We start from the raw sequence: 27955 nt of genomic DNA, 5'->3' as shown, positions 1-27955 counted from the left end.
GATTATACATTGCAGCTTCAGCCTGCCTAGATGTCAGGTGTTCATCCATTGCTTAACATTCTTCCTATTGTTCCTTTAGCCGTAAGACTTATTACTTTGATATATTCAAACGGAATTAAAAGCATTAATTGCAAAGAAGAAAGAACACCAATATTTTTGAATATGAGAAAGAAGTACAGCATTTCTGGAGAAAATTAATATTGGATAAAAAAATGACATGGCAGGAAGCTTGGCCCAGCATTTCAGTGAAGTACTAGTGGGAACAGACCTAAAATATTTTCAGAAATCTATGAAAAGAGCCACAGATGGCTGCCATAATAAAATTAAGTGCATCAACACTGTCAGAATGTGAAAAGACTAAACTCTGGCTAAAGCACAGATTTGACATCAGGCCTTCAAACATCATATTTTAAATATGTTACTCCCTTCCAACACCCAAACATAGCCTAAAGTCTCCCAAAACTGCAATCTGACTACTCTGAAAACTGTAGCTTCAGATTTTGAGATGACGAAGGAACATTTTCTCCCCACCACACACAAGAAGCATTCTGTTAAGGAAACCTCAAACCTAAGGCACTGCGGAAAGTGAAGAATAATGTACATTTTAACATAAGATAACAGGATAATGAAGAACAGAAGAGCTTAGAGTAATTCTCCAGCACACGCTGCATGTCACATTCCATAGGTGACAGCTTCCTCCAAGAATTCTCTGTGTAAAGAATGGTGGCTTCAGTACACAAACAATTATTGTAAGACAATCACAATTAGTTTTCTCTCAAAACTCCTACCTTGCTCTCTAAAGACAAAGGTCCCCTTTGGAACTGTTCAGGCACTTCTCCCTCAAGGTGATTTTAAATGCTTCTAAAGCAATACTTTCATCTTTTACACATACCAAGTCCTAAAAACACTGAGCATGTAACCTTTAATTCTAAATAAACGTAATGATTATCCTCATCATCCCTTGCAACCCTGGCTGCTCATTGCCTCTTCCTCTGCCCTGCTTTGGAACAGCACAAGTATTTGTGCACTCACATAGGAAACCTGATGAGGGAACCAATCTGGCTGAAAGCTGTTCTGCATTCTAGATCACTCTTTGCTATGCAGGACCACCTCCTTCAGCTGCAGCACTCACAGAACTATAAAGTACTAGGTAAGAACAGAACATTTAGAATCATAGAATGGTTTGGGTTGGAAGGGACCTTCAAAGGTCATCTAGTCCAACCCCTCTGCAATAAGCAGGGACATCTCCAACCAGATCAGGTTGCTCAGAGCCCCGTCCAACCTGGCCTTGAATGTTTCCAGGGATGGGGCATCCACCACCTCTCTGGGCACAGGGACACTTGAGTCAGAAGCCTCATGTGACAGGAATGGCTGAACTGCTCTAAGTTGAGACTAACTGGTCCTGGCTGAACTATGCAAGAGAAATTCACACAACATTCACCCCTGTGCAAAGCCAGCAGAAAGCCTTATTTTGAGAGGCTTTGTGGAGTATCACTGACCTGCATACATGGGCCCCCTTCACAGAGTAAATTCTTCAACATTTATCAAGCCTTCAATTTTAGTGGAAGTAAAAGTTTTTAATGACAAAATTAAGCTCTTAAAGGTAACTGTAAAATGTAGTATTGTGTCTATACGGGACAACAGCAGATGATCTTTCCATGAAGTAAACTCAGATCTTGTAACTATAAAAGTTCCTCTAATAAACATAGCTTCTTTTTTTGTTTTGTTTTGGTTTTTTTCGTTGTTGTTTGGTTCGTTTTAGTTAGTGTTTCCCCCATGTAGCATTTATCTCCCTTTTTGGTGCCCTATGAATTCCCACTGTGATGACACAGCTTGATTTACATTGGGAAACTCATCAGCAGCAGTCATGCAATTTTCAGTATGTTCACAGATCATAAATTACAATTATTTACATGAAACTTAGATGCACAAAATGAAGTTTCAATATACTATGCTAATTCTAACCTTCTTTAATTAGAGATGCAGCTCTAAAGTAGGGGGCCACTATTGGCCAACCCAGACAAACCCACCCCCCGCAAATCACACAAATTAGCACCTAAGATCAGGTCAGCACAGCATCAATGCTTTTCATCAGTTCGATTTCTTGATTGCTGACAAAAGACCAGAGGGCTGCAGTAGGCTACTCCAATAAAAATATTTGCTCAACTCTGGAGTGATCATGCCAGAATTATGGCATTACTGGAACTAGCAACAGTAACCCCCAGTCCTGTCTTGATTGGTTGCAGTTAATTAAGTATCCAGAAATGCATATGAGCAATTCAAATTATTTCAGCATGCACTGCTTTGTACATCTGTCAAGAGATTTTTTTTTTTTAAACCAGTTACCACTTATTCATATCGGACATTCTGAGAAAGGTAAATTACTACCTTGCAAGAAAGGAGAAGATTATGAGCTTCATTCACTACTACAAAGGCATTCAATGCCTTGGATGGAAGAGAGTGCAGAGTAGCTAAGCATAGTTAATCAAGATTCAAAAAGGAAAGTAGAGAACGCCAATATTCTCCCTTCTATTCACTGAAAAAAAAGCACTAATCCACCACTAAATGCAGAATCAAGAAATTTTATTCCCTTTTCCCTCCCTCTCTCCTCCCTTCCCCCCAATTCCAAAAGCAGAATCTGCATCGAAGGACTTCCCGTACTGAGCGTAGCACCTGTGTAATCACAAATTACAACTGCGCTAACCACCGTACTAAATAGAGATGCTTGCCACTTAATTAAACCCTTTCTTAGAGAGGAAATGCATTCACATTCACACCACCTCCTCTTCTTAGTTGGTCTCAGACATTGCAGGAAGCTAGTCCCCAAGATCTGTCAGCCAGCCAGCCCACAGATGTTTCAGAAAGAAAACCAGGTCAGCATTAACAGGTTCACTTCTTTGGCTCTAGGCGACGGGTCAGCAGATCAGCGGCTGCTGCCTGCAGCTGGCAGGCTCCACTAAGTGAAAACGGTCCTTAAGCATTGGCCTGAATTCCTGTCAAATCTGCACTTCTCTTTACAGGCCTGGACAGCAAGCATGCAGAACAGCTACACCAGCTTAATGGGATATCATCACTGAAGCCAACAAAATTTACCCTTGCAGACTGAAGGACAACTATAGGTACTCTCCAAACCCAAGAGTCCCTCCAGGTCAGCCTACACCACAGGCATCAGAAGACAGAGACCTGCCTTCCAGTACAACCACAGTTAGATGCAACTCAAGAACGTCCAAGTCCATGACTTGTTGGAACAGGTCCGCAGGAGGCCACAAAGATGATCAGAGGGCTGGAGCACCTCTCCTGTGAGGGAGCTGGGGCTCTTCAGCCTGGAGAAGAGAAGGCTCTGTGAAGACCTTATAGTGGTCTTCCAGGACCTAAAGGGAGGCTTATGAGAAGGACTGAGAGAAACACTTTAGCAAGGCCTGTAGTGACAGGATGAGGGGTAATGGTTTTAAACTAGGAGACAGTAGATTTAGATAAGATATAAGGAAAAGAAGTTTTTATAATGAGGGTGGTAGAACACTTGCATATAGTTACTACTTCCAATTAAAAACCCCCAAATAAAAACAAACAAACAAAACAAAACAAAGCAACCCACATCACACATTACTATTCATTCCCTCAAAAATAAATGCTTGGGCTAAAACTCCTCTGAAGCTGTTGCTTGTGGTCCATCTGCCAGCCTTCACAAATTCGCATAAATTTTCAGCTAAAGTTCAACCTTTCAAAACTTGCAACATTCTGCCACTTACAGATAAATAGACAAATTTTGCATTAACCCTTGTCAGCTGCTATCAACAACTATCAGTGTCTTCAGTACCTGAGTTACTAATCGCCTCGTCCTTAAAGCATACTGTACATTATTTGCATCAGTCTGTACTCCAGCGTGTATCTGTTTATGGATAGCAAAATCACCTGGCTAATTCATTAGCGAACAAAGGCAATAACAGCAAAAAAAGTCTTATTTAGATTAAAAGCTCACAGAACGAGAACCCTCATTTTTCATTTGGGTATCTTCTACGCGCTGCAGAAGGGAAAGTCAGAACAACAACAGCTGCTCTTGAGGATGCAATTCTAAGGCTTGAGGTGGGAAGAAAAGAACCGGCCTTTGAAGAACTCCTATTAAACAAGACAAAATGAAGAACGTGTGGTGTAAATATGAGGTTTATAGAGTTGGCCGGATACACCACTCTATACTCTGTATGCCATTAGAGAAACATGCACACATCTTTTTCACACCACGTTAATACCCTAAGTACTGGACAAGCAGACAGTGATTGCACACATGTAGCATTAAATAGATTTTAAAAGATTTGATAGCAACAACGAACAATTTTCATTAGCCTAGCTGACCCTTCTTAAGGTGCCCAGCTGATAGTTTTAACATCAGGCTGAGCCTGCCAGACTGCAGCAGAAAACCAGTTTTCTCCAGCAGCAGGAGAAAGGATGCCATCTCCTGGATGGTTCTGCACACTGTCATACAAATAAAACACCAGCCTTCTCTCACACACACAAGCTTCCAGAAATATTTTTCTGTTAAACTACGTGCTGTTTAATGGCAATCAAGAAACTACCTGGAAAATATCTCTAAGCTAATAGTCTAACTGAAAAAAAAAACAACCAAACCTGTCACGATTAACACAGTTCTTCAGGGAAGATGGTCAACAACTCAATTACACAAATACCGAGTTTTGAAGAAATACAAACCACATCAGCACATCCTGGAGAGAGAGTGTACAGGAAGTTTGTTTTCTCAACACACTTCTTTCCTAATAACAAAGTCCTACAATAGCCGTACATTAATATCCTTCTCAAAGAGAGAAAACTCCAGAATAAGTAAGACCTTCAAAGCTAGAATTCAAAAACTTAGTGTTTTTTCCTTTTGCAGTTTAAACTGAATTCTACAGTAGGAATATCAAGTCAGAGCAACACATGACAAATGTATGAAAATCACTGGCAGCATAACAATAACAAGCAAAATATACCTATACAAAATTACATCCAAGATAAAAGACAGAGCCAACTATACTGGAAAGCAAGCAGTAAGAAGATCCAGTAAGAAAATAGAGATATCAAAAGAACACATAATTGAATACAAAAAAGATTATGCAGATTCATAATGTGTATACATGAACCATACATAACTATGGTGTGTATTATTTTATTATCTGGTATGGTGCAGCTTACAAGTATATTATAATGCCTTAGTATAAGGCAGGCATAATTCCAAGGGCAAATTCTGGAAAGAACACTGCACAACAGCAACGCAAACACCACCACGCTCTGGAGCTAAAGTTGTCTTTGTTTCCATACTTTATAAGAGCAAGAGGAACACCCAGGAGCTTACAAGTAGAATTCAGGACTAGCAAACACAGAATTAGCCTTTGAGTAAACTGTTAATGAACTTGTCTTCCCCCAAAAAGGTAAAGCATTATAAACACTTAGCTCTTTCATTGTTACCAAAAAGAGACCAATACTAAAACAGTAGGATTACCACTACACTCCTAAAAGCTGCACCTCCTTTCCAAGTATTATTACATAAAATTACACTTGAAATTACACTCGTAAGTCTGATCATAAGCCAATCTGACAAAAAGCCTGCTGAGACCAGGCAATCAGTGAACAGAAACCACCGAGAGCAGACACAGAACAAGCCCTGTGGAAGCACTAGAGGAAATGAAAAACCATCCTCTCCTAAAACACCACGTGCTGTACACACTTCCCTTACATTCTCTGTACCAGCGGAGAACATGATAAGAAAAGATGAGATATCCTAATGCATTCCCTTTCTCCTTGCTTATCTAGTTATTAGCAAAGAGCACGTTGCTCTGGCTTTTTGGGACAACCATCCAACTTGTTCCTATTTTCTTCTACTGCGAGATGAGCTATTAACTCTTCTCAAACTTCCACCAACAACATACTCACCTTCATATTCCTGACTGAAGATGAACATAATTCATGCTGTAAGAAGTCTAATCAATACACACACACAAAAAAAAAAAAAAACCCACACCAAATAAAAGAGGGAGGGGGGAATAATCCACTTCCACTTGCTAAAATTGCATGCAGAAGATGATTTTTTCCCAAAAGCAATTCCCTTTTCTGTATGAGAAGATGCCATTAATAGCACTAAACAATATGGCCCAATCAAAAACCTAACACTTTACAGTGAATATTCTGATTTTAAATGAAGGAGTTATTAGACTTCAACAGGTAGAATCACTTGGTTCCATTTCTCTCCCACTGTGAAATTACCTCATTAAACCTTTAACAGCTTGAGGTAAGTAAAAAGCTTTTACTCCACCATCTTATAGGACAGGTTTTGTGAAAAGGATTCATACTATTTCTGTCCATTCCTTCCCTAGGAGATTTAGCACAATTCTAACATTATCTATGCACCCTCAGCAGATGCAGGAAAGAATCTCAGGCACGGGCTACCTACTAGCATGCCTCTAGAAAAAGATTCATTATCCTCATTAAACAGAAAACACAGAAAATTAAGGGGGCTTTCCCAAGTTGAACACAAGTTTTTTACCTGAAGCAGCAATGTGCCCAACTGCAAATGCATATCCAAACACTCCTACTTCCAAACAATCTCAGCAGTGTGCAGACATAGCTCTGTTGTCAGGCATGTGTAATGAATGGAATAAAGAAACAACAGGTAAAACTAGATTCTGCAGTTCTTGTTGCAGCTCAGCCTTGATCCAATATGAAAGGTGATCTGTACTATAATGCTCCTACCAAGACAGCTATTTGCAAAGAAGCATCTCTCTTCCTAGCATAACAACAATGTAAATATTTAGAGAAAATAAAACAATGCTGAAACCTATGACACACAAAAGCATCATAGCTACACAGAAAACCTTCTGCAGTGGAAAAAAATTATCAGAAGACGCATCATTTCCAGCCCCTCTTCATACTGCATACATGCCAGAGATCTGAAAAAAATCTGGTTCAACACTCCAGATGCCAGAAAGAGTTAAAGTAACACTACACAAAGAGAGTAGCTGGTGTTGCAAAACACCATTGGGGCTGTGGGTTTCCCTCTCTCTTTTATAAGAAAGGGTTTATGCTATTTCTCTTGATAGATTAAATAACTAAATTAAAAAACATTCTTCAGTTGCTTTAGGGAACAAAAGTCACAACAACGTGATCTGTCAGTTTATTTTGATATCCAGATTTCAAAGAAATCATATTTACAACAATTTGTCACAAGTAACGCACATTCTCTTCTATGGACATACCCTAAAATTCTTACAAGTTCACTTATGAAGCCAGTAGAGTCTCTAACTAAACATGAATGTAGCTATATGCAAAAAGTTCAAAGAACTCAAAACTGAACCTTGGCCTCAGACACACTGGTCAACTTGACTTGGTGAAAAATATTTGTTAGTTCTCAGAGATACTTTATAACAGTTTCTATCTTACGGTTCTTCTCATATATGAAGAGTACTGGAAGAGCTTCCACAAGAAAAAAGACAGCAAGAAAGCATGACCAACACACTTCAGGCATTGGATGACTAGAGCAGAAAGGAAAGTGGTTTCAAAGTTTTACCTCCAGAGCTACGAGCACCTACCTGATATTCAAGCCAGTGCTCTGCTCCAGTTTCTCCCAGCTTTTTAATTTTCCCAGAAGTTTCTAAAGTGAAGATCAAAAGGAGAGTTAGAGACACAGACAAATGTTCTAATAGCCCTTTTACCACACAGTTCTCTCATAAACCTCCATTCAGTGTCTTTCCTTTTCCTCCTATGGATTTCATTATCTTCTTTTGGTTTGTCATTCTCGAGCCCTCACAAATACTTTCCCTGTCACCACAGCTGTATGACACACAGGACCCATGTTACATTTCAGCACGGTAGAATACCTAATCCCGTGAGCTACCATCACTGTGCTAGACCTTGGTAGACTAGACTCTTGGCACCGGAGACATAAAGAAGCTGCATTCTCAACACTGATTCTGTAGCAGCTGAAGCACCCATTTCTCCTCTTCCAGTTCCTCCTATAGCTTTTCACTTTCAGTCAATACCAGACAGAATTATCCAAACCTGATCAGACACCAGTATAGTTCTGCAGATCAAGAAGTTCACACAATTAGGTTAATCTCTTGACAACTCACTGTATGCTTGATACATGGTGGGACAGAAGCAAGACAATTTTATTCATCTGAGACCACATTCTGGCCCTGCTAGCACTGGCAATAATCCAACTGTGTATCAAGGTTCTTACCACATGCCTGTTCGGCAACACCATGTCTGGGCAGAGCTTAACGCAAAAAAAAAAAAAAAGCATTTCCAGCAGAAGAAAGGTAAAAGAGAAACAGCAAAGCCAAAAAAGACACCACTACATTGAGATTGTTCTTTACAGAACATCTCCACTTGAACAGTAGATATCCTTTTGCCTTTTTCACCTTTATTGCCATAGCTCCCCTCATGCCGACATTTAAGTTTGGAATGCCTGGTTTGAACCCCTGAATTAAAACAGGTATCATATCTCAGCTAACGCAATACAGGAAGAGCCTAAAAGGCAGAACAAGCAACAAATGCTCATCCACCAATTGTTCCCAGCTGCTCACCTCATTTTCCAATTCAACGTTCACTAGCTGTCCCTGGACTTTCTCATAGCGTTCCAGTTTTCTCTGGAGACCTTCTACCTCCTCTTTAAGCAATCCATTGTTTTCTTTCATTTCCCTATGGGGAAAATAGAGACAACAATTAAAGAGCCATGCAACAATTCACTCTCAAAAACTTACAGATACACATGGAATTACAAGGAAATCACATTGAACAGACATTATGACATTCAACTGACTCACTACTATAATCTTCACTGCAAAGCCACTGCTACAGAAAAACTGCACTGAACTCATTTTTTCTACTCTAAGTGCCATCCTAATTATGTCCAAACAACCTGAAGTTTTGTATCTACTTTACTGACTGGCAAAACAGCATGAAGGGTAGCAAAAGATTCCCAACTCCGTTCTCAGTCAGGCTGAATGCAGGGTGGGAACACAGCAAGCAGTAGACACTCAGGCTTTTTGATTGCTCTGTGATGACTGAGCAAGCATTGAGACTGCTTGTTTTTACTTTAACAGAGGTATGCAAGGGTGAGAAAATTGTTTTTAAAAAAAATTACCTCTAATCTGTTGATATCATGTTTCTGTGCACAAAACACAAACACAAGAAGAGATTCCAAGATAAATAATTTAAAATTATAATGAAACGCTAACAAAAACAAAGCCAAGGGAAATTCTTTAATTTTAGAATAAGAAAAAGCTGGCAAGATCAGTCATGTAATTTAGGCTTTTTTTACAAGATGCACCAAAAGATGGAAGTTAAGTTTACTGTAAAAAAAAAAAAAAAAAAAAAATCTTTAAGGCAAGTTATTCCATAGAACATAGAAATTCAATTTTTCAAGTTAATTGCCACTTCAGAAACTCAGAAAGTCTACTCTACCAGGGGCTATCTCAGAGTGCTTTAGAAATTTAAACAGACTTTCCAAACTTTATGCTGGAACAACAGGCCTTTAAAATAATGATAACAATAACTCAGCAGAAACACTTATTACAGAAGTGTTCAGCTGTCTCTTCTCTCTGCAGGGATTTCTTTCCGAAACATGTATAGAGTTCATCACTATCTTTAAACATTGAATTTTGTTCTAACAAATAGGTATCACCATCCAGAATGATCAATACTTTCTTGCTATGTTCAGGAAGATTACCCACATCTTGTCAAATCCTGTCATCTGGTAACCATCACAACAGTGCTCAATTTGTATGCAGGATTTATATGAAATATTTAAACTTCTGTCTAAACTTTCCCATATGGAAGCCAAACAGAGGGATTTGAAAGTGCATATAGTGCAATTGTAGCAGGTACAGAGGAGCACAAGATAACCCTCTCAACAACCGAACCCTTCTTTCACCTGAAGTAGGCATTTTCCTCCCTGAGTTGGCGCAACTCCCGCTCCATTTTTGGGAAACGGGCCAGTTCTGCTTTCATGTTCTTGACAATTAGAGCATCATGTTCCTGCTGGGAGAACTTCTGTTCCAGGTCCTAGAAAACACAGGATGACAAGAGGACAGCAATGATTAACTTGGAACTCATATGAGCTACTTCTCCATTGTACTTTTTAAACTCAAAGCAATGACTTGAATTAAGTTGGAAGGGAATCACTGGATCTGACCCAATCCATTGCTCAAAGTAAGGATGACTCTTGACGCACTCGTAACACCCGGGCTGGATTCTTTTCTATACCTATTTACCCTAAGTTCCTAACAAAACAAAAAAAAAAAAATATCTCGGCTAATCATTAAAAGGACCTTCTTCTATTGACTAAACCAAATCTGTGATTTTCTTGTCCTCTATCCCTCTGTCAATGAAGTGTAGAGGGACACTTGTATGGTCTGCAAGAATTAGGAATTAAAAGAAACACAATCGTGCATTCTAACATTATGGCAAACATTGCTTTTTTTTCTTTAAAAAAAAAATAAAGTTTATTTAGAGCTGTATTGCAGTCTGATATCCTGTTTCCTCACCTTTCCTTCTGGCTCTGACTGCATGACAAAGTCTCTTCTTGCAGTCACGGAACTGGCAATGAGGCTGGCTTTCAGTGTAGCTTTACTTTACAGCAACCATAGGCAATGCTACTATCAGCATGTGCTCAAACAAAGCAACTCTCCACATCGACCTCTCCCAGGAAGGGAAGTGAAAAAGATACACTCCTACCAACCTACATGTTAATTTGAAAGGACACAAAGCATCTCTACACTCACATTTAAGCCAGTGTGGTTTTGAAAGCTTTGCAAGTAATTGCACTTTCCAAAAGAGCTAAACCCAACTCCGGAGGAAGGCTTTTCTGGGAAGCAGAAAAGTAACTGTAGCTGCTAGATTCATCCTCCACCACTTGGAAAAAAGATTGCTCTAGAATACGGACAGACAGAGCATTCCTCCAGAGCACTGCGTAAGGATATAAATCACCTTTCCATAGAGAAGGCATGGGTGGATTTTTTTACAATCAACTGATACAACAAAGGTGAAGAGTGCCATGTTAAGGTTAATTGTAGGTAGCAGAGTCCATTCAATCGAATTTAGCCAACTTCAAGCTCTTGCTGGTCACCAGATTAAATTCTTAAATGACAAAGTAACCTCTATTTCTGCAATAGTAATTTAAAAAAAAAAAAAAAAAACCCAAAAAAAACCCAAACCAACCACTGCTCTGGTTCTCCATGGAAAAGATTAAAAACTAAAGCTTTATACTGGCCACAAAGTTTCTTACCTTTATCTTCTGTTCATATTCTGCCAGTAGAGATTGGCTTGCTTGCAACGTCTGGATTTGCTGCGTAGCCTCTTGCCATTTTCTATTAGATGTAGACACAAGAGGCATTTATCAATCAGAAATCTCATACCAGAAACAACCTACATGCAGAAGCATCTCTGACAAAGATTTTAAACCACCACTAACAAGGTATATGGCACTGCGATAGAAGATTGTCTCTCAAATAGTTTCACACTCATACCATCTCACTCTAATTCAGAGACAAAAATACCCAGTTTTACTAAAAAAGATGCATCTTGAAAAATACCCCAAAATCAAGCCACCCTAACTCTGAAACCAACAAATATAGATTCACAGTAAATAAACAGCACCTTTGAAACTGAAGACTTGAACTTAATAAGCAAGGAAAAACACTCATATCTTTCAGCTACCCCTCAACTATGATTTATGGCTTGATATTTTTGTTCTGTTCAGTCTATAAAGTTCAGATTAGCCTTTCCCACCCACACGCCTTCTGTTAACTCTCCACCATGAACATGAGACATCACTGAGATTTTAAGCTCAAGTATTTTTTTTTTCCTCAAGGTACAATTAAATTGCACCTCTGAGCTAGTTTCAAACAACAGTTATAACCTGCACATCCAGATCAAAGAACCCTTTTGAAGAGAGGAAATCAGACACTGTTGAAAGTTTCCTGAGTGACGACAGCTGCAGAAGACTGAAGTTTTGTATGCCTTTTTCTCCCTGCAGTCATTCATCCCCTGCTTACTTATGTTGAACATCCAGCTGTTCCATCAGTTCCTGCTTCTGAGAGTCTTGGCTTGTCATCTGCATCTCTTGATTCATTATATTCCATTGCAGCTCTGATATCTTCCCTTTTAATACAGTGATTGTCTGAATTAACGGAAAGAAAGAATAAACATACAAGGCTATGAGTCTCCAAGCTGGACATTATGGTTGGTGACAGACAGAAGTCACATCCAACTAAAAAGTACAAACACTGAATCTAGAAACCTATCCCACACTCTTGCAAGCCTTCAGATCTGCAAAATCACCTCAAAAACAAAGGCAAGAGAAAATCATTTAGTTGCTTTCATCTGTCGCCCAAATTGTCATTTCCATTACCTATTAAGTGGGTGACCTCAAACTGGCATGAAAAATATCAAGCTTCAAAGCTAGATGATGATAAAACACAAGTATATATATTAAAGTAAAAATTATCCCACAACCATTCCAAATATATTTTGTCTGGGTTTCAAAATTGAAAATGTCTGTTTGCCTCAACTGAACACCAGAAGTATTATGTTTTCCTTAAAAGCAGAGGCCAGTGGTTTCTAAAATTTTGCTCTAAATATCTTAACTCTAAAGCAAAACTCACAGGTTTGTTTCAAAATAGCCATTACTTAACTCCCTTTAACAGAGAAAAAGAGAAAATTCTCAAAACGTTACATACGTAGGATGCTTTCTAGACATGTAGGGTTCTCATTTTGATACTGACGGATATGGAAATAAAAAGAACACAGAAACAGAACTGCAGCACACATTTCATACATGGGTTTAGTTTCTCTCACGTGCCATCACTGTCCCCCTGTTTTTAACCGCTGATAACTGGCACATTAAATGTTCACCTGCTTTATCGCAGATACATTTCCAGTGACACCTAGGTAGGAGGAAGGCTTAAGGGCTTGTTGTTGATCCACAACTGGTGCAGGAAATCAAATTAAATTGAAAGGTTACAAATGAACTAGCTGAACTTAACTAACATGATATCAGAAAAGGTTCAGAAGATGACCTGTTCATCCAAAACGGAAACTGTTATTCAACCATTCATTCTACAGCGGAACGCACAGGCATTTGAGACACTTTGTTGTCATGTTGTACATAACTTTGGTCTCATCCACTCTACAGTTCCCCCTACTTCCCTGAACACCTTCTCATCTGATCTCCTCCACCATTTCCCCTTTTTTAACTCAATGTCTTTTAACCTGATTTCTAAACTTAGATGTCGTATGTCGTCTTCCACTTTCTTCTCCTTCTCCATACCAACCTAAGAAATCTCTTCTCATCACTAATTAACACAGCAACATCTTCTGACCTGCTCGCTTGTGTCTGGACTTGGTTAGGTTCTGAACTTTGACAGCAAAGACATACACCACCAGGGTTGATTGATCTCCAGATGATGAACATAGTGATTCCAATTCTATATATTTTTTTAAATCAGAAAGGGCATTTTCAGTTCACAAGAACTGCAAAGTCACCTGAAGCTGTGAAAAGATTAAAAAATTACTCTGTTCTTACTTCATTAGCTTCAGCTAATTTGCTCTCCTTCTCTTGCAGCTTCTTACTCATTGTCTCCATGCTCTTCTTATAGGATTTGTTCATCTCCATTTGTTCTTTCAGTTTATTTTCAGCTTCTGTTTCCCTTTCCTGATACTGCTTTATGCGTGTGAGCAGCTCCTGGTTACGGTCAGCCTCTCGCTTGCAAAGAAAAAAAATTGCAGAGACATAAGAAAAAAGTAACACAAAGGTGAAGCCATTTTTCTTTCTCCTCTTTCCAACTCCTCATTACTGTAGTCACAAAGGCATCATCATGAAGCAATGTTACTCAGACCATAGCTTTAACCTTTGCACTAGCAAGGGCAAAAATCTTACCAGCAGCAACTCAACATTAAGGAAGTACCCAAGGCAATGGAGCTAGAAAATTAAGAGCCTTCCAAATCTCTTAGACTTTTTTGGGGGGTTTTTTTGTTTGTTTTTTTTTTTAAATGAGGGTGGTGGAACACTGGCACAGGTTGCCCATCCCTGGAAACATTCAAGGCCAGGTTGGATGGGGCTCTGAGCAACCTGATCTCGTTGGAGGTTCCCTGCTCCTTGCAGGGGGGTTGGACCAGATGACCGTTGAAGGTCCCTTCCAACCCAAACTGTTCTGTGATTCTATGAGTATTAGAATGCAGACATGGCTCCAGAGACTCCACTGCACACTCTCCAGGGGATCAGAGAGGCAAACATTTGATGCTCCAATCTAAAGCTGACCCATATATAGCAAACTAACTTTCAGAAACTCAGATCTCAATAGTTGGGTTAGTAAGATAAACTTCCCTCTGCAACTTCTGGAAATTGTATGCGGCTATTTAATAGAAAAGAAACTGAGTTTAAATGCACAGTATTATCAATTAATACAATAAATATTTTTGCACTCTGACAGTCTTTCATACACCATTTCAGTTTATTCCTACCACAAATTGATTAACACTTATTGAAAAAAACGTGTAGTAAATTGCTTTGCTAATCAAAGCAAATCAAGACAGGGATTTACATAGTAAGCAAGGATTATGCAAAGCAATGTAAGGTTCCTGCAACCTTTACCCACATGACTCAAAAAACACAGAATTTGAGCAGGGTAATTACCACAGTGCTGGATTAGTGCTGCTCCCTTTTCTTCTACCAGTATTTCAGGGGGTTCTATGACTGACTCAGCTACATCCCAGTTTGAACTCTCCATGGCTTAATCCCACATCGCCTAACTTCAGACTGAACGAGGAGTTAGTCACTGACTCGCTATTTCACAACTACCCATTAAATCTGTCACCCAGCACCCTTGTAAAATACAACCAAAAGGCTTATTATTTTTTAAAGATTTCATTTTAAATAATCATCTGCATACAAGGCCTTCATTATCCTACAAAACCCACAGATCTACTACTTATTTCAGTAACGTAGCTAAGCAAACACATACAGGCATAAAACCAGAAACCGATAAAAGCTATTAGTCCCCGAGTGAAGCTCATTGTTTTATCAGCGCAAGCTCTCTTCTGTGACAGTGCATGGTTGGCACTGCTGTCATTCCAATTACTTACAGTCACACAAACTACATGCTTGCAGTTGTGCCAGCAGAAGTTTCAAATCATCTAGGAGAAAAACACTTAAATATTTCTGGGAGAAATAAATAACAAATCCCTTTTGTTATTGCTACCTATAACAACTTCAGTGCTAAACTAACAGAATCTAATGATCAGATCACCAGTTAGCCAACTAAGCAAGGTTCTGACATTCACACTGGCTCTTGTGTACATTAACAAGTCAGTGTGATGCACTGCCGGGGGATCTGCGGATGCACTATGTATGTCCTGGCTTAGGCCTACGATACCAAGCCATCAGCAACCGTCACGCTTACCTCATAGTTCCTGGCATTGGTATTAGCTGCCTTCTCTAGCTCAATGCGAGCTCGTTTGTGGCTAAGCTCCATCTGCATCTTCTCTCGTTCCACCTGCAGGAGCTGGGATTTGGAGTGGATCTGCCCAGCTTGTTCTTCCAACTGGCCAGTTCATGGGTGAAAAGGGACATTACGCACCATTAACAGCACTGCAATGATATCGGTATCTTCCACCCTGTACCATTCAGCTGACCCTTGCACGTCATTTTACAAATTACAAGGAAACTATCACCATGTTTGTGGTGCTTGACTTCTCACATCAGCTGCAGATGTGGAAACCAAGAGTTCAACACCACCCTCAGAAACGCACATCAAATCAATGTTAGTTGCAAAGAAGTTAATTTCAAGTTCTTCATTCAGAATTTCTCATTCAATTTCTAGAGATATTCTGACAAAATGTACTTCTCTATCTAAAAAAAGGTTAATTATGAACTCGCCAAGCCTCATGAAAGTAACAGCAGCTAACCCAGAAGCAAAGACCACGCTCCCCATGAAATTTAACTGCTGAGGAAAACAGCATGTTTTTCTACTACCTGCTACAACACTGTGATTCATTTTTTCATTCAAATTACCTTAGAGCACAGACAATATGAACAGAATATCTCACATCTAAGCAATGTTCATTCAACATATAGCTAATGACGACTCCCTAACCAGAGAGAGCCTCCTCTAACCAACCATCTCCGTAACCAGAGATGTACCATAGACAGAAAATGCATGAATTTTTGTCAACATTCCAAACGTAAAATAGGCTTACATCAAAAAGAAAGCAAGCTTATTTTATACGGAGAGACTGAAATAGAAATTGCATTAAGATACAGAATACAGAAACTTTATTCCAGACTAATAAACAGTCCTTGTGATCCAAGGTGTCAACCTACTCCATGCTTTATAAGCATAAGGCAGCTTACAGAAAAAGTAAAAAAAAAAAAAAATTTAAAAAATCCATGTGGATATGAACAGAAGCGGATAAGAAAGCACAACTGTTAGCACATCAAAGTCATAGCACAATGCGAGCCTCCTGTATCTGTCCAGGCAAAGAAACTTTAAGGAAGATTGTGAAAAAAGGCAACAAGTGACTTACTAGAAAAGTATTAACAGATATAAAGCTCCTTTGTTCAGCAATATGAAAACAACTTACAATTCAATTTCCTGAGCTGGTATACAGATATAAAAAGCAGGGAAGAAATCCAAAGGATCTTTTCTAAGTTTTTACAAAACAGAAATAACTATGCCTGACACTTTAAACAAATTTAAAGATTCTAGAATGTTCACCAAAAGCAAGCTTCCATTACTGAGCTTGCACGAATATTACTTTTTGAAAGAATGCTCAGATCTTAATGAAATCAATCCCAATTCCTATAATCAAAAGAAGTCTGCAGCCACACGTAAGTGACACTGCAGGCATCACCGAGCTGAGGACACCTCACCTGCACCCTCTGCTGGTACTGCATCTGCAAGGAACTTTGAGACGATCCTGGTGTAGCCAGCCCAGACATCCCCTCCATACGCTGGGAAATAAAGTTGTTGAGGGATCTCAGGGTGGAGAAGACAGTGGTATTCTCTTCCAAGTCTTCCATGGCTCTGGAAATACACAGAAAGGAATCAGCAAAACGTTCAGAGCAACCTACTGGCTGCTTTGCTAAAAAGAGACACATCACTGCCCTGAGCAAACACTAAATGCAAGGTCTTCCCGCTTACAGGGTACAACACCTAATCTGCCAGTCACTGCTGGGATCCACAGATTACTGCTGGGATTAACTTCAACCAGAAAACACTATCCAACCAAGGCTGAAGCTGTAGGTCTCTGAAATGAGAAACTGATGCAAGAGAGGCTGTTCTTCTCTGAGCTTTCTACCTGAAATGGTTTGCTCTTATCTAAATACATTCTCCCCTGAATCTCAGCCCATAAGCATACAAATAAGAGCTCTCATAAGTTATACAAAACTGAATTCTCCTTTCCTATATAACCAAGATAGCTTCTGGGATACAAGTTAATATAAAACATGAAGATCTACGGCACACAACACTAACACTCATTACTCTTCCTCCAAACACTTGAGGCCAGGAGGAAGAACTAATTCCATACTGGCAGCAAACTCTACCTTCCAAACAACTTGATTCTGGTTTCTAAAATGCATTTTGGAATGTAGCTTCCAGCAACAAGCATTCTCAAGTTAACAGATCACTCCCGTAAGTAAAAGTGCGTCTCCTCATTCACGTAAAAGTTTCTGCAATTCTTCCTTCAAGTTTGGAGGAAGCCTTACTAAAAGGCTAAAGATAAACCAAGCGCAGAGCTCAGAAAGACCTGCAAGGTTTCCCAGGAGACTTCAGGAAGGCTGAAGTGATTCTCTAGTGACGGCACGCCCCGCAGAGCCCCAGAAGCACAGAAGTTCAGGACCAGGAAAGACAACCCACCACATTCACACAGGCCTGTACCAGAGACGCAGACCTGGGGCTAACTTTCAGGCTCCTGCACTCCCAGAGGAACGCAGCAGTTATTCTTTGGATTTATATCATCAGGAAAAGGAGGTATAATAGAAGCACACATGCCACAGATCGCCAAAACCCAAATGAAAATGTTTATTCGAAATAAGTACTTCACACTCAAATAAACTCAAAAGAGGCCACTGCCAACAGGTAAGCGGGCTCCAGCCACCCTGTTATCAAGAAGAGTGTTAAAAATTAAGACGACCCGCAGACACTGCCGAACACCCTTCGGCAAAGGCTCCCTGGCAGGGCACCACCGGACCCCCTGCCCTCACCACCCAGCGCCGCCGGCACGGGGGATTCGCCCTCACGGAGCCCTCCGAGGGGGCAAAGGGGGCGCGGGAGGGGCCCTGCCCCGCCTCGGGGGCGGCGAGCGGCCGCCCAGAGGTGGGCGGAACTGGGACACGGCAGAGCCGCCCTTTTACCCGCTCCCGCGCCGCCGGGCGCGATGGCCAAGCGGCGGGAGCGGGGTGGGAGCCGCGGGAGCGGGGCGGGAGCTGTGGGAGCGGGGCGGGAGCGGGGCGGGAGCGGGGCGGGAGCGGGGCGGGAGCGGGGCGGGAGCGGCGGGCCGTGCGGAGCGGAGCCAGCGGCCTCCCCGCCCGCCCTCACGCGCTCCCGCCCGCCCTCACTCACCCGCCGCGGGCGGCGGCGGCGCGCGCCCCGCTTGGATCTCCCTCCTCGCCCCGGCGCCGAGATCTCGCGGGAACTCGCGCCCAGCTCTCGCGAGAACAGCGGCGCGGGCCGCCGTAACGACGGGAGTAGGCGCGCAAGTCCGCCGCCGCGCCGTACCGTAATGCCCCACCTCGCTGCGAAAGAGCTTCCAGCACAGCCCGCCCCCCCACGCCGCCCCTTCGCAACCCACCCACCCCAAAAACCGCCCAGTCCCCCGCGCTGTCCCAGGGCAGAGCGGTCCTGCCCCACCGCGACTGCAGCCGGAGGAGCAACAGGGATAGCAGACGCTTAGCCCACGCCCTGCTCCCTCCAGTTCCTGTGGCAAATCACTGGTAATAAAGATTTTCAAAGACCAGACTGACTTTTTTTCGTCCCCAAATACATGCACAGCAACATCCAGCTCCCCAGTTTAGGCTCTTGGGATAATGCTTTCATGCACACCATTCAGATTGGGAGGTTTCAAAACAGTTAAAATTTGAAAAATCTGTAAGCAATTCCAAATGAGATGTTTATAACAAGAAAGATCTGGAAGCCTTAAAAACAGACAGTGCTACCAGCCTCTCTTATAACTCACGCCACAGCCAGCCTGATAAAAGTGCCATGTAATGTAAAAGTTGTCACTTACAGATAAGGCAGTGGCTAGATTTATGTTTGCAAACAGAATTCTAGCAATTCCATCAGTAATTCTCCCTGTCCGAGATCCAAGGAACATCTTGTCATTTCACCTAAGAAACATCATCGGTGAAACAGGAAACATAACTGAAAACATGGGGGAAATTATCTTCGCAGTAGCGATGACCCTGCCCTACTGTCATTTACTGGATTTACGAGCGCCATGAAGTGGCAATCTCTAAATATAACCCGTGTCTTTAGAAAATGCAGCAGAGCCATCGGGCTACGTGTTCCAGAGTCACACATCCCGAGCGGCTGCGTTACAGATCGTACATGACACACATCCCGACACACACAAAAACATTATCTATTTTTATATCTGCTAATAAATTGCACCAGCTTTTAAGAAAGATGAAGAGGCAATAAATTGGCTCAAACTCCCCTTGCTGTTCTCTCTCATACTGACAACAGCCTTTATGGTTTGTCTCACACATGACAGCAATAGGAGTGCAATGATTTTCAAGCACACATTAGAAACTCATAAAATCACTGTTTTATTTACATTTCCATTACTCTGACCCCAGAGATCGCCTTTCAGATTACTCCTCTCCATTCCCAACCGTTTTCTCCACAGGTGAGAAGCTAGATTGGATGTCTCTGCTTGTAAAATTAGTGGATAAACTCAGTAGGACACCATCCTGGTTGATTTTTGTACTTGAAAAGCATGACATACTTCACAAGAATTGTGCCAGATTTACTCAAGGTCTTAATGGTGGGATTTTTCTTTAAACACGTGTCAAATTCATATTTCCCATCCATGTCTGATCACCTGTTTGACAATCTGCAGTTCTCAGCTTTCATTTCCCTCTGTACAGTCTTGCCAAATAATAAGATTCAGCAGAGTCCTTCCGGCTGGCCTGAGGCTTTATAGTTCTCACGTCTTGGAACTGCTCCTTCAATCTGTTTTGCAGACGACAGGACTCACGTCCATCCCAGAATTTACACAGGATCGTTCCTTTTGGCTTTAAAATACTTTGGGACAGATTCAGAAGGCCTAAACATAGATTGATCAACTTCTGATGATCCAGTTCTTTAATGCCTGTTGCATTAGGCGCCATGTCGCTGAGGATAACATCTACCTTCTCCGCAGGAAGCAGACTCTGGATTGTCCTCAGCGTGCTTGGGTCTGCAACGTCAGCCTCTGACAGGAAGACTGCCCCTTCCAGAGGAGAAATCCGCAGGAGGTCAACGCCAAGGACGAAGCCAGTGGGGACAGCAGGATCTAGATTATAAGAACGAATGACACACTGAACACTCAAAATGGTTGCAAACAACCTGGGTATGCATGAGCTCCGTGCTAGTCAATAAACAAAAAACATATCGCCTGCCATGTCTGGTCTCCTTCTCCTTAGACAGTCTGCTGCATGCACATGGATGGATGGTTTGCTAGAAGCTAATCCATTCAAGACACAACAACTCTGTTACTTTGTATAAGCAGGGGGTATTTTTCTTGGTTTTCTGCTCTTCTTTCAAGGCCAGAAATCCCAGACAATAGTACAGGTTATAACACATGATCTTGTAAATATTAATGGCTTAAAACACATAAACAGTAGGCAGTGGTTACTACCATTTCTCAAGAAGGGAAATAAAAATACAGAAAAGCCAAGCTACCTGCTGGAGGCTACAGGAATTTCAGAACTGGATGAAGGGATCCTCCCCACAACACAGTTAATCAGAACACTTTGTTACGCTTACAGTAACACTTCATGGTGAGTGTTTATTTCACGAATATAATTTCTCCAGACCAGATGAACATTTTCACTGTCACATAGGCACACACCTTCAAGCTCCTAACAGTGACTCCTACATTTGTATAATTAGGGGACCCATTAGGGACCCATGTCCCTTCCCTGCACCGCCACCATCACAGCTGAGTTCTCACATGCTTCGAGACAAGTATCATCCCCACCTCGCCTGCCAAAAACATGTACTTACCGGTACCTAAGGCGTTGACCCTCTCTACAGCAACCTGGCTCCAAGCACCGGGCGCCGCTCCGCAGTCAAGAACTGACATTCCCGGACGAAGAATATGAAGCTTGTCATCAATCTCCAGCAACTTGAAGGCACTTCGGCAACGGTAATGCTGCCGCTTCGTTGCCTTGACAAAGGGATCCTTCAAATGCCGCTCCAACCACTGGTGCTCAGTTCCAGATTTCTTCAGAAACCCCACTGCGGTGTGGAGACATTTGCTCGTCAGACGCCAACGGCTGCCCGGGAAGAAAGGCGAGTTAATCGGTTAGTGCATAATCGCTATGTATTTTGAAAGCCTCTACAGTAATCAATCCTAACCTCGACTACAGCTACAACCATTTGTCACCAGGTTCAAAAAAAAGCCTCCAAATTTGAGATTCTTTAGTTTTCTGGTCCAATCTCAATGAAAAGGGATGAATTTTGGATGGAGGCCTCAGAAGAAGGCCCCGCTCCTAAGACAACTGTTCATTCCTGCTCCGGCGCTTGTGTTTAAGGCGGGCGGGGGCACGACATGGCAGCCTGACCCCAGCAAGGCCCAGGGCTGGCGGGAAAACGAGGGACAACGGCCTCCCGGCCCGCACGCTCCTCCTCAGCCCCTCGGAGGGAGGCGGGACGCCGCGGCGCCGGGACGCGCCTTCACCTCTCCGGGCGGAGCACACTGACAGCCGCGGCACGAACCCGGCACCTCCCCGGGGACACCCCGCCGCCGCCGCCAGCCCGCCCCGTGGCCTCCGCGGCCCCGCCACGCACCTACCCCCGGCGGCTCCCCCCGGCCACGCCATGGCTGCCGCCTCCGCCCGCCCCGCCTCCCCTCACGGCTGCCGCGGGGCGGGGCTGGGGGGCGGGCGGGAAAGAGCCGGGCCGGGCCGCTTCCGAGGGGGGCGAGAAATTTGGGTGTTCGGAGCTGAGGTGCTTGGGGGACAGGGACAGGCAGGGGGGCTGGCGGTGCTAGAGTTGGGGGGAACAGTAAGGATTTGGGGAGGGGGTGCTGGGCAGTGGGAGGGTGTAAAGGATTTGGATAGAGAGGTCCAGAATTTGGGGAGGGGGCTCTGGGAGGACAAGGATTTGGGGAAGGGGGTCAAGGATTTCGAGAGGGGATCATGAGAGGACAAGGATTTGGGGAGAGGGGTCAGGGATTTGGGGAGGGAGTGCTGGGGGGGGGGCAGGAGAGCAAGGGTCGGTGTGAGCGTGGCAGAAGCAGGCACTGGGAGAGGCACTGGGGGATGGAGGGTTTGGGCTGAGGATGGTGGGACCAGGCCTTTGGGAAGGGGGTGTTTGGAGGGGTGAGGGGCTCTCTGCCGTGTCCGGGCGGGGCGAGCAGCCTGGCCTCCCCTCCGAGGGGTGCGGGAGCCCATGGCGCAGCGTGCCCCCCTTGTCTCTTGCCCAGGAGCCATGTCCACGTCCAACCTCTTCACCCTGGTCATGGTGGTGCAGCCATCCCGTGTCCTCCTGGGCTTGAAGAAACGCGGGTTCGGAGCCGGGCTGTGGAATGGCTTCGGGGGCAAGGTGCAGCCAGGGGAGAACATCGAGGAGGCTGCTCGCAGGTGAGGCCTGGCCGGGCTCGGTCGCTGCCCTGGGGAAAGGTGGGTATTGGGGCACAGGTTGGGCCATGGAGGTGTTAGACCACCTGTGGTGGGCCGCAGGTGGGGTTACCACAGCTCGGCGGATCAATAACGCCCTCGTAACCTGTACGTTGCCCGCGAGTGCGGCTGTGAGCCGTCTCTGAAAAGAGAAAATCGCCCACCCCGCAGGAGATGGGCAAATCAGGATTGCTCCTCGTTGCCTGTCACCTGCAAAACTTTAAATATCATCCAGTTTATAACTGGAAGTTAGCGATTATCCTCCCTCCCATCTCTCTGACTGATCTAAACTGAGACTTTGTTTGCTAGTGGCGGGCAGAGGTTCTTGCACTGTTCAGAAAGGTGCAGTTCAGTTTTGGCTATATAGCAGAATTACAAGTTATGCCATTTTACTGCTTATTGTTTAATTTTTGATGCTATCCAGTAGCATTTTTCTGTGAAAATGTAGTGACAAAATATTAGAAATTCTTAGAGGTTCCTTATGAAAGGCACTGTAGAATTTCATTATTTGACTGCATAGCGTCATTTTTAAGCCCTAATGGGGGAATTGAATTCCATCAGTACAGAGGTACAGTACCATTTTTTAAGCTTTTAGTACTGGTTCCTTGAAGTTCTTTCTTCTGTCTAGTCATTAAAAGGAAATAGCAGATTGCAGCTGAATTGCTAAACTCCTCTAAAAATTAGGTACCTCATTCTTTACATGAATGTTGCTGATACAAAGCCACGCTTTGCCACCTCCTCGCTTTCTGATATGTACACAGCATTGCCCTTGCACCTGCAGGAAGTTCAGTGTTGGTGTGCTCAACAGCTACTTAACAGCTTTTGCCCTGAACTGTTGCCTCAGCTGTGCCAGTGCAACTGCCTGGGTTCTGTGGTGAGCTAATCCAGGGTACAGAAGGGTCCTCTGTGCACCCAGCAGTGCATGGGGTTAACGTACCTGATGCTTGCATCGAGGCTTTTCATGTAATTTGTCGTCTGAGTGAAGGGAGGGCGGTCAGTTCTGTTACTTAAATCAGGCCTCCATTTGCTAGGCTTCCATTGCCACTGACTGTGGCGTAAATCTAATGATTTAATTTAGCATTTGATTAACTAGATGTGTGTTTATCTGTGCCAGCCCGGAGTTAGAAACCGGAGTTCATAGGAGAGGTCAAGTGGTAAAAGTTTTGTCAATCTCAGCTCAACATGCCACCATGCAGCCAGCGCCTACCACTGTGGACTCTGGAACAGCCCAATCCAGCCCTTCTGATGTATCGCGTAGGAGTTTACTGCAGAATGACACAACCGATTCCTCCCGAGGTCAGCGGAGCAGGAGGCAGTCCCCAGAGCCAGGGCCAGCTAGGCACGCATCCTGCCTTCCTGGCAGGGAACCACACTGTCGCAGCGCTGCCTCGGGGTGCAGCCCTCCTCCAGGAAGTGTCACCCAGTCCGCATCAAACGTAAATTGCGCCACCTCTACTCTGTGTGTGGAGCTGAGGTATTATGCTGTGGTCCCGTGTTGCACTGTCTCAGTTGTGTTTGCAGTGGCACAAGGTGTGAAGTGTCCTCACAGCACAGATAATAGTTAAATATAAAGATGAAACATGAACAAAAAGTTTCTTGTATCGGTAAGATTTCTGTTCTCCACTGGGTACACCCAGCTTTTCCGCGGCACATCTTGTAAGGGGAGCATTTGACTGGTTCATTATTTCTAATTTGCTACCTGTAATGTTTCCACTTACTGTACACACAGACAAACAGCTAGCAGATAAATTGTGTAGAGAACCTTAGCAGTGTTGTGCTTTGTTGTTCAATTATCACAGGCTGTAAAATTAGGCTTTTAACTCTGTTGCTGGAAAACCGCCTTTATTTCAGACACAGATAGTTTCTCAGGAAGATAAACTAAGATTAGCTAAGACAATAAGATGGAATATAATTTTGAAGGAAGGGATCCACTAAATTGATGCCAAAGAAAGCTGGAGCCTTCAAGATAATTTCCATTACAATTTTAGAATTTTTAAGTTACTGCCAAACATGCCACTGCATTAATTATTAACCTTAACTGAGGCTACAGTGTTTCAAAGTATTCCTTATTTTTGTACATTAGAAAAACCATTAGCTATGCTGATTCTATTAGACGCAGGGAAAAGTGGAAAAAAAAGCCCTAAGTGTGTAGCATAAACAGAGCAAGGAATTGATTGTGCTTCAAGTAGCCGCGCGTGGTGATGCTTGGAAAAGAGCTGTTTGGCAAGTCTCTCAAAGTGCTCTTAAAAGTCTTGCCTTCTAGCCTCTCGTTATGCTCCAAGGAGCAGAAATTGAAACTTTACACAATCGCTTTGTGTTTTTTATATGGGATTTGAATGGGAGATGGTACTCCTAACATTCTGTGTGCCAGTCGTGTTATGTAGTATGTACAGGGACCTTGACAAGCTGGAGAGGTGGGCCCATGCCAACCTCATGAAGTTCAACCAGGCCAAGTGCAAGATCCTGCATCTGGGTCGTGGCAATCCCAGGCACAAATACAGGCTGGGCAGGGAATGGATTGAGAGCAGCCCTGAGGAGAAGGACTTGGGAGTGCTGGTGGATGAGAAGCTCAACATGAGCAGGCAATGCGCCCTTGCGGCCCAGAAGGCCAACCGCATCCTGGGCTGCATCAAGAGGAGCATGGCCAGCAGGTCGAGGGAGGGGATTCTCCCCCTCTACTCTGCCCTGGTGAGACCCCACCTGGAGTACTGTGTCCAGTTCTGGGGCCCCCAACATAAGGAGGACATGGACCAGTTGGAGAAGGTCCAGAGGAGGCCACAAAGATGATAAAAGGGCTGGAGCACCTCTCTTATGAGGACAGGCTGAGGGAGTTGGGGCTGTTCAGCCTGGAGAAGAGGAGGCTCCGGGGAGACCTGATAGCAGTCTTCCAGTACCTCGAGGGGGCCTACAAGAAAGATGGGGAGAGGCTGTTCAGTAGGGCCTGTTGCGATAGGACGAGAGGTAATGGTTTTAAAATAGAGGGGGGTAGATTTAGATTAGAAATTAGGAAAAAATGTTTTACGATGCAAGTTTTGGAACACTGGAACAGGTTGCCCAGAAAGGTGGTGGAGGCCCCATCCCTGGAAACATTCAAGGCCAGGCTGGATGAGGCTCTGAGCAACCTGACCTAGTCAGGGATGTCCCTGCTCCTTGCAGGGGGGTTGGACTAGATGACCTTTGAAGGTCCCTTCCAACCCTAACCATTCTATGATTCTATGAAGCATTACTTAAATAAGCTTCAGTTAGCCTCAGAAGTAGCTGGTTTTTGTAGCAAAGACAGATGGTGTAATATTTTCTACTTGCTTCTCTGCAGTCCTCTACCTGGAAGTTGGCAAAGCCTTTTGCCTGTCTAAATAGAGCGTATCTCGGAGTTTTTGTGCTACATCCCGCTCCAGTCTTAGTACAGCTGAGTGTTAGCCCACTTCTAACCCAGCCCAGAAAAGATTATTGTGTTGCAAGGAGTGTACATTTTACTAAACAATCCATTTTCCTGAATCTTTCCTTTCCATAGACTATTTTCCTACCAGCCTGTAGGAGCTTGAAATAACACACAAGCCAGTCTGACATGGCTCCACCGTGGTGTAAATATCTCATAGTTTGGTGCAAGCCAGAACCCTGCTGTGCCCTGCTCTGAGTTACAGCTTTACACCTTTGGTTCACTGGAAGTGTTTTGAATGTGCAAGTAAAGCTAATGGCTGCTTTTTTTGTTCTCCCACTGCTTGCTTTCATGTAAAGAAGTCTATTTCTTGTGCAGGGAGCTCCTGGAGGAGAGTGGACTGACTGTGGACACCTTGCAGAAGATGGGTCAGATCACATTTGAATTTGTAGGCCACTCTGAACTCATGGAAGTTCACGTTTTCCGGGCAGATCATTTTCATGGAGAGCCAAAGGAAACTGATGGTAGGTAGCTGGTGGAGGGGAAGGATGTGCATCCTCTTCTGAGACAGTATTGCTGAGAAGACAGTGCAGATTTATGCCAAAATCCATTTGAGAATGGAGGCAGGTGGGCTATAGAGAGAAGCTGTTTGTTGACAGATATTCAACGTTTAGGCAGCAAAAATCCAAGGGAAAGGCTCATGCAAAGTTCTTTTGTTTTCTCCCCCCAGAAATGCGTCCACAGTGGTTTCAGCAGGATGAGGTGCCATTCAAACAGATGTGGGCAGATGATATCTATTGGTTTCCCCTGCTGCTTCAGAAAAAGATGTTTCGTGGCTATTTTAAATTCCAGGGACAAGACACTATCCTGGAGCACACCCTAAAAGAAGTGGAGGAATTCTAGGAAAACGGAAGCATTCAGCCCACGTGCTGCTGCCCACACTGGGCTAGAACATCATCAGTACTACTTGGAAGGGTCTCCTTTCTCAAGTCTCCAGCAAAGGAGACTTTTTTGCCAGGTCACCGGGAAGTAAGGAAAATAAGGGGGTTTCTTAGAGCAGAAACACAGTAATGAGATTTTCCATGCTGTGAAGTCCCTGGCTGTGGTAAACTTTAGCGGTTATGTGATAACAACTATTAAAAATTTAGTGTTAACCCTTTTCACCGTAGCTGCCTAAACTGTTTAGGCTCTTCCCTTGTGGCTGGAAACGTTTCTAAAAGATTAAAAATACTTTGTAGTAAAAGCATGTGGTGTTCTGTCGTTAACAGATGGCTAGCTTCTAGACTGCTTAAGGGCCATTCAGGAGCTGGCTTCCTTTCACACAGAAATATTAAGTAGACTGTGATGCAGCAGAATTCAAGTACTTTCTCTGTGCCAGTCTCTACACATTTCCCTCTTCAGGGACTTCCTGTGACAAAGTGAGGCTTGACCAGTGCTTTGAAAGCCTTTTGAAAAGTTTAGGTAGAGATCCCTTCAGGATTCTCCAGCTGAAGGTAGTATAAGGTTACAGGAGTTAAGAAAACAAAAGTCAGAGGTAGATGTATGGCAGTGTTCGAGCCCTGCTTTCACTCTTGCAACTCCTGCCATGAACTTGAAATGTTTTGAGTGTTTCAGGTAAAAATATGCTGAACAAAATCAATTTTCAGTGAGTCCGTGTTGCAAAGTGCCATCACCTATGGCTGCAAGCTTTGCTACATGTTAGTAGCAGG

The 27955-nt window shown here is 43.4% G+C and overlaps 3 protein-coding genes across 3 annotated transcripts in view; 1 reads left to right on the top strand and 2 right to left on the bottom strand.

The window, feature by feature from the left end:
* Positions 1-18740, bottom strand: part of MAD1L1 (mitotic arrest deficient 1 like 1) — a 366820-nt gene extending 348080 nt beyond the window's left edge. Inside the window, exons 1-9 of the mRNA XM_086760107.1 lie at positions 18609-18740; positions 16916-17069; positions 15447-15587; positions 13571-13750; positions 12042-12166; positions 11273-11354; positions 9920-10050; positions 8571-8685; positions 7575-7636 (exon numbers count right to left, since the gene is read on the bottom strand). Of these exons, the coding sequence (XP_086616233.1) occupies positions 7575-7636; positions 8571-8685; positions 9920-10050; positions 11273-11354; positions 12042-12166; positions 13571-13750; positions 15447-15587; positions 16916-17065 (986 nt within the window). The 5' untranslated portion in view covers positions 17066-17069; positions 18609-18740. The remainder of the gene's footprint in view (positions 1-7574; positions 7637-8570; positions 8686-9919; positions 10051-11272; positions 11355-12041; positions 12167-13570; positions 13751-15446; positions 15588-16915; positions 17070-18608) is intronic.
* Positions 18741-19794: 1054 nt separating this feature from the next.
* MRM2 (mitochondrial rRNA methyltransferase 2) lies at positions 19795-22645 on the bottom strand. Its single transcript, XM_086760097.1, has 4 exons — positions 22544-22645; positions 22045-22202; positions 21255-21526; positions 19795-20541 (listed from the first exon to the last, which is right to left on the bottom strand). Exons 1-4 carry the CDS (start codon positions 22643-22645, stop codon positions 20117-20119), a joined length of 957 nt encoding a protein of 318 aa, XP_086616223.1. The 3' UTR covers positions 19795-20116.
* NUDT1 (nudix hydrolase 1) lies at positions 22169-27492 on the top strand. The gene is made up of 4 exons (XM_086759986.1): positions 22169-22199; positions 22678-22834; positions 26625-26770; positions 26977-27492. Exons 2-4 carry the CDS (start codon positions 22683-22685, stop codon positions 27147-27149), a joined length of 471 nt encoding a protein of 156 aa, XP_086616112.1. The 5' UTR covers positions 22169-22199; positions 22678-22682; the 3' UTR covers positions 27150-27492.
* Positions 27493-27955: the final 463 nt, after the last annotated feature.

Source organism: Chlamydotis macqueenii, chromosome 15 (assembly GCF_036417535.1).
Source record: "Chlamydotis macqueenii isolate bChlMac1 chromosome 15, bChlMac1.mat, whole genome shotgun sequence".
NCBI lineage: Eukaryota > Metazoa > Chordata > Aves > Otidiformes > Otididae > Chlamydotis > Chlamydotis macqueenii.
This window is presented reverse-complemented; position numbering and strand designations above follow the sequence as displayed.

Excerpts from the sequence above, each read along its gene's own strand:
- MRM2 (XM_086760097.1), bottom strand. The coding sequence starts at position 22,645 with ATGGGCTCCCGCACCCCTCGGAGGGGAGGCCAGGCTGCTCGCCCCGCC. Across the intron at positions 21,527-22,044 it reads GCCGGGGGGAGCCGCCGGGG|CCGTTGGCGTCTGACGAGCA; the intron begins GTAGGTGCGTGG and ends CTTCCCGGGCAG. Across the intron at positions 20,542-21,254 it reads GGTCAACGCCTTAGGTACCG|ATCCTGCTGTCCCCACTGGC; the intron begins GTAAGTACATGT and ends CTTATAATCTAG.
- NUDT1 (XM_086759986.1), top strand. The coding sequence starts at position 22,683 with ATGTCCACGTCCAACCTCTTCACCCTGGTCATGGTGGTGCAGCCATCC. Across the intron at positions 22,835-26,624 it reads ATCGAGGAGGCTGCTCGCAG|GGAGCTCCTGGAGGAGAGTG; the intron begins GTGAGGCCTGGC and ends TTTCTTGTGCAG. Across the intron at positions 26,771-26,976 it reads AGAGCCAAAGGAAACTGATG|AAATGCGTCCACAGTGGTTT; the intron begins GTAGGTAGCTGG and ends TTCTCCCCCCAG.